This window comes from Diplotaxodon limnothrissa, linkage group LG3, assembly GCF_057381915.1.
Source record: "Diplotaxodon limnothrissa isolate DT_005_m linkage group LG3, D_limnothrissa_male_GT1.1, whole genome shotgun sequence".
Lineage (NCBI taxonomy): Eukaryota > Metazoa > Chordata > Actinopteri > Cichliformes > Cichlidae > Diplotaxodon > Diplotaxodon limnothrissa.
In genome coordinates, this window is record NC_140598.1 from 42703354 (window position 1) to 42715354 (window position 12001).

At 40.8% G+C, this 12001-nt stretch overlaps 1 protein-coding gene across 1 annotated transcript in view; it reads left to right on the forward strand.

The window, feature by feature from the left end:
- Positions 1-2748: 2748 nt before the first annotated feature.
- The window catches only part of arhgap36 (Rho GTPase activating protein 36), a 75318-nt gene continuing 66065 nt past the window's right edge, over positions 2749-12001 (forward strand). Inside the window, exon 1 of the mRNA XM_085349372.1 lies at positions 2749-2899. Coding sequence (XP_085205498.1) covers positions 2882-2899 — 18 coding nt within the window. The 5' untranslated portion in view covers positions 2749-2881. The remainder of the gene's footprint in view (positions 2900-12001) is intronic.

The window sequence follows — 12001 nt, forward strand, 5'->3', positions numbered from 1 at the left end:
GTAGATCACGACACGGACACAGAGAAACACAGGGCTTAAATACACAGAGGGAGCAATCAGGGAATGAGTAACAGGAGGGAAACACAGCTGGGGCAAATCAGAACTGACGAGACAAAAGGAAGCGTAAACTGAACACACTGAGATAAGACAGAGACCTTCAAAGTAAAACACATAACACAGACTCACATGCAGGCACTACAGAGGGAACAGAGACGTGGGACCAGGGCAGACACAAACACTGACTGAACACGGGGATATAGGAACTAAGGATACACAGAGACGCGAACTAGACAAGGGGATACAGGTGATAGGGGAGACAGAGCAACTAAAGAAGACAGAGACATAAACCATAAGACAGAACTCAAAGAAACCAAAGACTAAAAAGTATAAATAATATAATAAACTCAAATACCCTGGGTCAACGACCCAGGCATCCTAACACCCAGTGTTTTGTATTATTATTCATCTTTGAGTTCATCATGGTTCATCACTGTTGTCGCATTGTACCCTCACCGTGCTGCGTTTTCCCTCCGTGTTTCTAGTTTCCCAGTTTTCTAGTTTGAGTTTGGTGTTTGTGTGTCTAGTTTAGCTTTCCTGTATTTCATGTTAAAGTTTTTCTCCAGCAATAAAGCTGCTGCCTTTAGTTTGTCATTCAGTCTCCGAGACCTGCATTTGGGTCCTACATCCTGGCTTCGGTCTTCTGGAGTCTGGAAGCTAGGAGCATGGAGGACCGGGGGAAATAGGAGTTTGCAAGCTGGTGGGCAGTGGAATTGGTTGCAGACAGAGGCACACGGGAGGGGGGGAAGCAAGACTGTGGAGGTCCAGGTGAGTTTGAAGGTGAGAATGGTCCAGAGATCCAGAGGAGGTAGGGTAGGCAGGCGTGAGTAAAAACGGTGCCAGCATCCTTATGTGCAAAATATTTTAAATAGCAGAGGAGTAAAGTATCTGTGGAATCAACTGGTTAGCAAACAGTCTGGGGAAGGTTAGCTGTGTGTGCTGGTCTTATATGCAGCCAGCTTCATTGGCTCCAGGTGTGGATCCAGGGTGTGGTGTGGTGTGGTCATGTGGCTCTAGTCTTTACTTAAGCATGTAGCCTGCCTCTCGTGCCGTGCTTTGGTCTTGCGTGCCACACTCATTAACACTAGAATAAAAAATTAATAAAGTTGGTGTCGGGAGCATGTCGCAAACATGTCTGCCACGAGGGGAGCCATATTGTTGTGAGGCGGCCTACATGGACGAGGTGAAGAACCTGGCATCGTGGTGTCAGGACAACAGCTGAATGTCTGCAAGACCAAGGAGCTGGTGGTGGACTTCAGAAGGAGTAAGCACCAAGTGTACAAGCTTCTTATCATCAATAGAGCTCCAGTGGAGAGGGTGCTGTCAACACATTGCTGTGCTAACATGGCACAAGACACTTTAACATTCCACTCGCACAATGTACATTTTCAGATTTTTAATTTAAAATTTCAATTTTTTAAAATTTAATTTACTTATTGTATTAGTCTTTTTTTGCACAGTCAAAGGAGCAGTTCAGGACACATTTCACTTTGTGTTGTACTTGTATGACTATGCACGTGACATAAAGAATCTAGAATCTTTATGTAATTTTACTTCAATTAGATTTGATTTTAGCACATTTTCCCTTTTTAATTCAAATACAGAGAAATACTCTCTTTACTTTCTAAAGATGTGTTTTTTAAATAGATACATAGATAGATAAACCTTTATTAGTCAAACACGTGGGAAAATTGTTGTCACAGCAGAAAGTAGACAGTGCAAAGTTATAGCAGCAAAATTAAAGAAAAACAGTGGAATAGGAAAAAGAATAACATACTATATACAATATAATAAAATACTACACTGTCAGAAAAAAATACACTTAGTTTTATTGCACATGTGTAGATGTGTGTGTTTGCTCAGCTGCAAACGTTTTCTTGTGGAGTCTGACAGCAGTAGGAAGAAAAGACCTGCGGACTCTCTGTTTTCCAACAGGAATGACCGTACTGCAGACGACCCTGTCCGACACACAGCCCTGAGTTATCACATACTGTGGTCGGTCGTTGAGGTAGATCCATGGAGTATCCTTTCTCACAGTGCTCCCAGAGTTCTTCGGGTGAGAGAGGGAATGATGTAGGAGGTGGGCCTTTGAAGATGTCCCACAAACTGTCCTCACCTCCATGGTCAAAAACACTCAGTGCGGTCCTCACAAGGATAGGCTCGCCAGTGCGCACACACACGGAGGGGAAGGCTCTCTCATCAGGGCCAAACTACAGAGCTCCATTCTTCCTGTTTCTGACAGCGGAGAGCACGCCGTGTTATCTATGACACACACACACACACACACACACACACACAGGAAGAACTGACACCAATCTGCAATCAGCACAGAGACGCCCAGAGAGACAGAGCGACTTCTCCCCCTGCTTTACTGACTAAAACTTTTACAAAACTGTTAAAAAAAATGACAAATGATCTGAAAAATAAAATTAAATAATGATGCTGGAAAAAAGAAAGATAGAAAATAAAGGTGGTGGATTGGGGGCGGGGAAGTAATTACACTGGAAAAGCGATGAAAGAAAAAAAGAAAAGAGAGGAAGTGGAACCAAAAAAAAAGAGAGAGAAAGAGAGAGGGGGAGGCACTGAAGTCATGTGGGGAGGAGAAAAACAAGGAGGGGGAGGAGTAAACGTCAAGTGCAGGAGGGAAGAGAGAAAGAGAGAGGGGTCAGGAGCAACATTGGGAAAGAGGAAGAGGAGCAGAAGCATCCAGTTTGGAGTATCTGTACCTGGGACAGACGCGCACTGCTGGCTAATGCCGCTGCTGGATGGACGCCGCTCACCTGCACGCTTCCAGCACTTATGAGACCGACCTGTGCGCGCAGACATGCATTTCTACTATGTGGTAGGTAACGCACATGGACCTCTCTAACTGTGTGTGTGTTTGCTGCAGGCACTCACCTTTTAAACTCCTCTTTGCATGGTGCAGCTGTAAAGGAGCAAGATGTGCAGTCAGAGATTAGAGAGCATTGTTGAAGGCCTTTTAGTTGTTTTTTTTTTTTTTTTAATCGATCACATGCCCCCCCCCCCCCCCCCCCCCCCCCGCTGCTGCTGCTCCTTCTTTATCATCTGTGTTGTTATTGCGCTATCATTAAACTCGGCTGAACTTGTTCTTCCAGCATTCCCAAATATTTCTCCCTTGCAGTAACGCCCAAATCCATCATTCCTGTAAAATTATTCATTTGTGAAATGTTTCTTTCTTGGCCTGAAAATTTTGGAAATGCATGAAGTCTCCACCTCTGTCAGTTTCATAGCTGTGGTTTCAAAAAATTAATAATTATATCAGTTGTTCCTTGGCTCTTCGACTAAAATAAGCCTTCATTATCTGTTCTACAAGCAGAGAAAAACAGTCTCAGTGGCATGACAAGGAAAATATGTCATGTTATGTCACTGCAGACAATAAAGGCAAAATATTTTTATGACGTTACTTTAATGTTTAAATGTCTACTTTGACCTCCATGCATGTATCAAGTGGTTGATTATCTTTTTCCTGATAGTCCACCTAATTATTTACTATTAGTTATGCAATCCCGCATGCTTAAGTACAAAGTGCTTTATTTCATTCATCCCGGTCGTTACATTTTTCTTTCACACAGTGCAACACAAACATTTTAGTCACTGCAGGCATCCTGCAGCCTGCTACAACTCTGTGTAATGCAGTGCAACTTGGTTCAGATTAGGATAATTAATGGCACAGCAGCGTGTTTTAGTTTAAGGAAACTTAATAGCAGCAAAGCACAATCAGCATCAATATCCTCCGTTGGTCAGCACTATGGACTTTTTAGTATCTTTCAGGTCATTAATATGTCTTTGTGACTCATAACTTTAATATAATGATGATGTAATAGTCTGTGTATGTGTATGCTCCCTGACCAGAAGTAAATAGATACTTGAAAAAGTACGCAAACAGCTTTACAAAGTGAAGTATTTAGTACATAAAGAGCTACATATATTCCCCAGAAGGTCATTTTTCTTCTTCTTCTTCTTCTTCTTCTTCTTCTTATTTTGGATACTTTGCATCCTTTGTCCAATAGGTCCACTATCTTACAAGTCACTCCCGACACTCGTCTTCACCCACTCCACCCTGCCTGCTCTCTCCTTCCTCTCTCTTGTGCACTGTCTGTTGCTTTGGGTGGTTGACCCCAGCTATTTAAACTCATCCACCTTCTCTCACTATAGACCATAATGTAATCTGCAAACATCACCATGGAGACTCCGACTCACAGCTTGTATTTTGTAAATAACACATTAAAACTACTTAACAGGTGACGCGAGCAATCATTTCATTAATATGTGACGACTTGCTGGGGTTACCCTCAGGTCTTTGCAGTCATGCGGATGTTACTGTAACATGCACCAATCCCTTAACCATTGCGCAGACCGTGCTCAGCCATCCTGAATGGCATTGTCACTCCACAGTGTTTGCAGCCTCCCCCAGCAAGGCGGCATACACTTTTACCCCTCAAAAACTGCCAGGGAATAACTCAAGGTCATCCAAAAGAGCACAGGGTATTGACCCAGGCTCTGAACCTGGAGCAGGTGGGGGAGAAACATACGTAGTTAAGTAGCAGTGCTTTGCAGTACAGACTCATGCTGAGCTGAAAGAAGACATGGTGCAGGTGACTCTTTTCATTTCTGTTATCCTGCTCCATTTACCATAACGTATTTTAACACCAAACCGAGGAGTTGGCATCATATTCAGATTGGGATCACTGGTTGGATCACTGGTTCACAATCAGTAGTTTAAGATGTTTGGGTTTGTTTGTTTTTTATCAGTGTTGCTTCACATCAATGCCTCTTAGCTCGAAGACTGGAAAAACACTCATATCTTGTTTTTCTCCCACAAGAAAAAATGTTGATGGTTTCAGCGTTTGGCGAAATACTCCAGATTACACAGAGTTTTGACTTGCCTTAAATTTAACTGGAGCAACAAGGAGAAAGATAAAAACTGGCAAACCAGAAGCGCAAACCTGCCAAAGTGCCTCTGACTGCAAAAGAGAGTTTGAGCTGCACTGATTTCAGTGGCAATTACGAAACTGCAGATGTGTGAATTGCGAGAGCGTGGGCGAAATGATCGTTGATCATTTCTTTACGACTTGAAAACCGAGGGCCTCTGCCATCTGCTTTGGAGCATCACTTGGCTTCAGCAGGCAAAAACCAGGTCCAGCTAAATCTTAAAAGTTAATAGTCCAAATATATTTCACCATGCCTGCTTTTCCTGCCTCTCAGACATTACCAGACAGCTGCATCACTTCCCTCTCACACTAGCATATCTGCATCTGTCCATCTGCCATCTCTCGTTTCCCTACTAGCATAGCCTGTCTGCCTGTCGTTACCCCATCTGCCTCTGACTCGCTTCACCGCCGCACCAGTCACGGATACGTGCACGGCTCAATCATATTTTGTGCTTGTCTTCTTGATTTGTGAATCCCACTCTGGCGTGTTATTAGCTCCACAAAGTGGCCAAATCCCTTTAAAGCGTTGGGGATTTGGCCCCACGTGTCAACTGGAGCTTTGACTTCTTCATCAGAAGCAGAAGCTCGTTATCAGGCTGGTGAAGGTTTGCAACTGTTGCTAACTTGGTTAAAAAGCAAAGAAAAAACTTTCATTTATTCTATTTGGAGTTTTCCTTTGAGGTTCTAAACTATTTGTGTTTAACACGTTTTGATTGATTATCTTGGACAAAAAAAGAAAAAAATGGTCTGGAGTATGAAAGATTCTTATTTTTGCTCTTAATGTCTTCATACTTGAATGATAAATCGGGTCTTTTGTGTTTGTTTTTGCAATAAGATGAAAATGTGAACACCTCTCATGAGTCTGTGGCCTGAGATATTTCTCTTGAACGCCTGAGCGTTGCTGTGGCGAGTGACACGCATTCAGAGGTTGAAGCTTATCTGCAGGGAGTTGATAGCTGCTCAGAGCTCACCTTAAATCTGAGTTTAGGGGGGATTTGGCTCACCAGTTTAGGAAGCAGTCTCAGTCCGAGAAGCATTTTATCGAAATATAACGTGGAAAAATGAAGCTTGCGGCCCTTCTTTCAGTTATAGAGGAGAAATACTTGTTAAACTGAAATTGGGTTGAAATTTTCAGTCATTCATGGATTGGAAAGTTGACCCTTGGAGCCTTGGTTGAAGTTTATAGGTATTAAAAACACAGCAAACACCTATTTCAGTTGCGAATGTGCCCCAGATGTGCCTCCATATGTTTTCCTGCCTCCCCCATTTTTGTTTAATGATTTTTGAATTTCAAGAGGAAACACCTCCCTCATTTACCGCAATCAATCAAGTGCACGCGCAGCCACGCCTTCATAATCAAGTTGCACAAGAACCTCAGGCTGCAGATGGCTGTTTCTAGCTTTTCTTGCTGACACCAGCATTCAACCACAACCACACGCAACCATCATCGCTTCTTAGTTCCTACTTGTTCAGAAACGATGGCTATCTCGCCGTGCTTCCTGTCTGACTTTATCAAGCAAAATTGACAAGACAATTCTCGGTCTGACTTTTGGCCTGCAAGCTGAACGACTCCAGTAAGCTTTTTAAATTTTAAATATTAAGCGCGTGTGCTTCAGTCAGACTTACTCTGTTGACATTAAGGCTTTTAGTTTTTTCGATTACGATAATAGCCTTAGTCACATCACCCACGGAGATTTAAAGAAAAACAGAGTTGATAAGAAAAAGTGTTAGAGAAGAGAACACAAGAATTAATAAGGAAAAAAATCTTATCTATACATAAACAAAACATTCAGATTCAAAGACAGAGTAAGAATTTAAGGATTTCTGGAGTATTTTAACAGTTTGGGCTCTTTTAGGCCTTTTTGTTGTTTCTTTCTCTCTCTCTTTTCCTCTGTCTTCACTATCCTCACTATATCACCAAAACTTACCTCCTATCCTGCTGTAGTTTTTATGTGTTGTTTGTATTTGCTCAGACCTATGTGTGCACTGCATTGCGCTTCCTGCTGACTAATGGACACCACTTGATATAAGTGTAAACTCATGAAAATGAAATTGAAAGCATAAAGGGGGCAGTGACAAATAGTGACAAACAATAGAAAAGATGGATGTAGCAACCCAGTAATGCAGAGGTCATTAGCCTCTTGGCAGCTGCAATGACAGATGGTGTTTTGAAGGTAGACATTATGGAAAGCAACCATAACAGCTCATGTAACATCTGCTTATATACTGCAGCTGGCTAAATCCATAAAGATCAGTGAACCTTCAGAGCACCAACATCAGCGCAGGTGAGCTGATCAAAGCCTTTTTTGCACAAATCTACTGAAAACAAATCTACTAGAACTCACAAGTTGAGACAACTTTTTCATGCTGCACCATTAAACTTGCCCCTACTGTTCCCCCACCTACCAAATGTCATTTTAACCAACGCATACCAGGTGTGTTTTTGGCTGTTTTTGACATTTACAGCCAAGAGTTTCATGGTATTACGCTGTACTCTGTAAATTTAATACACAAGCGCGAGTGTTGTTTGGTCTGTTAGTGCTGTTGGTTGTGAAATGAAAATAATTTGATGGGTTTGTAAGGTGCTTATATAAATTTAAAAGTACAAGCGATTTTAGCCTGTTGCTATAGGTAGATGTCAGAAAACATGATGACATCTGAAATTATCACATATAATTGATGTTTCGTGGATATAAATGTTGTTCTAAAATAAAAATGATATAATACTTTTATAAAGTGTTGTAGACGCATAAATGGAAAAAATGGGTCATTTTTAGATAGTTGCTAGGAAACATGGTGTCTTGTATAACAAAATTTTGTGGATATAAACTGGATGTTACAATACTTTCAATAGGTGTTAAAAACAGGATATTTCAGCCGGTTGTCACAGGATTTCTAGGAAACCTGATGATGTAATAATATGTGATGTAGTTAAAAACTTTCAGGAGCCTAAGATGTACCTGTGTACCAAGTTTGTATGTTCAGTTCCTGGTTGTGGTGGAGGAGTTGGGGGACAAAGAAACAAACTAGCAGAGAAACAGATTTTTGTGAATTATTGAAGATTATTGTAAGATATAGTCTCATATCTGACATTTTCCCACTGTCTTTATCGACTGCTGAGAGGTTACGAATGGTTTAGCTATCGGTCATCCTTTGATCACCTTTAAAGAAAGATGTTAACATCTGGCTTCCAACAGTTTGGCCTCTCCTCATCTCCTTAGTTTATTTTCTCTTTTGATAAGGTGCACATTAGCTGTCACCTGGATAACATAAACTGGCAACAACCATATAGGCAAGTCTGAATGCCGGGTGAATTTTGCTTCATCTTTAAGGGATAAATGAGAGTCTCTACTGTGTTTTCCAATCAAAGTTCAGTCCCCAACCAATTTATTCAGGCAATTTAATTCTGACTAATTACTTTGAAAAAAAAAATGCAAACTAAAACAAACTTTTCATTCCAGACTTGTCAGGGCTCCTCCTCCAACTTGGGGTAGTGAGTTCTGCTTGCCCCATGCTACTGTGATACCACTAATGATTTAACTGGGCATGAGTATAACTGGAGGGCAAGTGATTTCTGATAACTGTGGAGAAATGTGAGGGTGTGATGTGTATGGCTTTTCAACACCAACCACCAGTTTCTTTGCTGTATTAGTTTCACCGTGATCTCCATGTCTATCCTATCTGGCCTTCTGAGTTTATCTCAGAAGGCCAGATAGGATTAAGTCAACCTGCCAACTCACAAATTTGACCACCTTAAGCTGTAATATAATGAAATACAGTCTGGCTGTTGAGCTGCAAAAGGTTGATAAAATTTGTGTAATAGCTGAAGTGCTATTAAATAACCTCAAATAACTTCAATAAATTTAATCACTGCATGACAGCAGGAGTTTTGATTTTCTCCAGAGGCTTTGGAAAGTCTTGGCTAAAGTTTTAAATCATCTTCATCGCTGTATTTCAGAGCTGTCTTTTGGTCTTGCTTTATTAGTTCAGCAGTTTGTCTGTTATTCCTTTAGACTCAGACAAAATTTTGGAAAGTTCTCATAAGTTATACTCCAGACAATTATAATAGACTGCCAAATGAATTTTGGAGGAGGGAAAACTTTTTGCAAAATGTTGTCTCGTCTGTACTTGTCCGACTTCCCAACAGGACCCATGACATTAAAGGAGAAGTCTCCTCTAAATTTTTCACATTAATGATAAATAATGCTAACTTCCTATCAGATGCAAGGCTCTTTCTGCCTATTAAGACTCAAAAAGTAGGTCATAAATATGTCTTTGATCACTACAAAGGGTCGCTGTAACAATGCCATTTTGTCAGAAGCTACTTGCACGTCTCCTGTATTCACAAGTTGTTCTTTGGCAGACGTCGTCAGCGATGACTGTGCCAAGAATCCTATTTTTCAGCTCAGTCACATTACAGTAAAAAATGACTGCAAGTGTTTATCTTTCGTCCTCGCGGCAGGCTCCCTGAGCCTGGTTCTGCTGGAGGTTTCTTCCTATTAAAAGGGAGTTTTTCCTTCCCACTGTCACCAAGTACTTGCTCATAGGGGGTCATCTGGTATAAAGCATCTTGAGGGTGACTGTTGTTGTGATTTGATGCTATACAAACAAAATAAAATTGAATTGAACTTCCTTGCAACTAGAAAAAGTCAGACTAGAAAAGAGACTGTATTTAATTTTTTTTTGCTGTCACCCTTTGGCAACCACTTGTAATCACAACCCAATTAAATAGTCAGCTGATGGGAGGCAACCTGTCTCCAAGCAATCGTGGTTTAACTGGGACTAACTACAATCAGACAGACTGGCTAAGCTTTGCAAATAATTGCTGTGTAATTGGTAAATGTTGAGTACTTATGTCATTTGTCAGTTAAATCACTTGCTTGCAGCAACTGCTATGAGGAATGGGGATTTCTGTGTTTGTGGATTTGCAATTTTTACCTGTTTTTCACAGTTAATCACGCTGTCCAGCTGTAATTGACAGCTTGACCTTAATCAATTAGAAACTGATATCGGGCTCACTCGGTCTTATTGTTGTTTTATCACCATCTTGATACACAAAAGTTGACTTGAGGACAACAACAGGATGTTTTTCATAATGTGACTCCAGCATTAGAGACGAAGTCTGAATCAGGAGGTAGGAGACGTTAAAGAGATTTGCTTTAGTTGTTTTTAACTTTTGTTTTGTCACTGTCTCTATAGTTGGGCTTAGACACAGAAAACTACTAAGTGAGGTTCAGGAAAAGATTGTGTTTCAGGGTAAAATCAATAGGGAAACATCAGGAGCTGAAAAATGCAATGCAAAACTAACAAAAGCTCTATTTCTCTTGGTGCCTATTGGACCTGGCTTCAACAGGAAGTCAGTTCATATAGTTCATATAAGCGTCATTAAAAAACATCCTTTCAGTCTTGTGCAAAAAGAGGTTTTGGAGGAAGCTGGTCACTGAGCGTGCTTTAGTTTTCTTGAAATTGTTACTTAGTGGGTATACGTGTGTTTGTATGTGTTGCACCCGTACAGTTTACAGTGACCACAGAGTTTAGTTCAAGCTCAAATGTTTAACATCATGGTCAATCACCCACTTTGCCATGATTCAGTACAGATGAGCGAAAACAAAAATAGCCTGTATTCTTTAAACTTTATATCATAATCAACTCTGGTGATGCCTTCAGCGTTTTCCTGCACGTGCATGGCTTCCAGCGTCTGTGTGCATGTGCATGGCTGCAGCAGTGATGCACGAGTGAGTGCCAGCGCCTACAGGCTGTCCTCATAAACAGTCTGCAATCTCTCATCAGCCGTGGTCGGTGTTATATAACCGGAGTGACGCTGACCACTTCCAGCTGCAGGTTCAGTTGTCATTAATCTGTCTGTTCATAATTTTGGTGCTGTTGCGATAGTTATTCTTCTAGTGCTGTTTAAACACTTAGATACTTCAGAGACAAAAGGAAACGTTTTAAATGGTGTCTATAATTTTGAGGTAATGGGTATCTGTTGTGTGCAGGCTTTGTGGGAGACGTTATGGTTAAACAAAGCAACATATGGATGCACTCTCTGATGGACAAACTGTGATGAAAAGACTGTTTTCTAAATGACATCAACAGCATTTGGCATTTCTTTGCAACACTGTTTTTGTGGTCAACATGCACTCACTGGTCACTTTATTGGGTACTCCCGTTCAACTGCTTGATAGCGCAAGCAGTTGAAGTATCAGATCAATCACATGATACCAACTCAGCGCGTTTAGGTCAGGATGACCTGCTGAAGTTCACACCGAGCATCACAACGGGGATGAAAATGTGTTTTAAATGACTTTGAACGTGGCATCAATATTCAGTGTTTGTGTGCAGCTATTCCTGTTTTTCCTGCAAAACATTTGAGGCATTGAATGTGTTGATGTGTCTCCATAGTGAAAATCTGGTTTCCTTTAGCATTTCACAAGTTAATCCTACATCATATGAAGGACATTCTGTTCCCTTTTTTGTATTGCTTCTTCAGCTTGTTTATCAAACACAGCCTCTCACCACATTGAGTTGTAAGATGATTTAGTTTTCCTCAGGATTCACAGTAGTGATGTTTTCTTGCCATGTTACAGTCACATGGAGCAAAGAGAGTGATTTGGGTATAGAACTCTTAAAAAGTAAACTATTAACTATTAAAGTCCAACCAATATTATAGGTCATTTAAGGCCGTGATTTAAAAATCAGATATTCTGATATTTTTTTCTTTCAGAGACACGAAACATAACCAGATTTTCCTAACCTTTCTTTTGTGTAATTATTATTTAATCATTTACGCTCTGGGCGACTCTGCTCGGATCAGCTGCATGTTGCATTTACGGCGTTCCAAACATACTCTTATCTGTAAATACTAAGAATATATATTTGAAAGTCACGAATGCAGCATTTATAATGCGCTGACTGATAAATGACCCTGTGAAGTTTCTGCATCAGTGTCATCTTGTGTCAGCTCAGTCTGTTTGATTCAAGTGGATTCACAG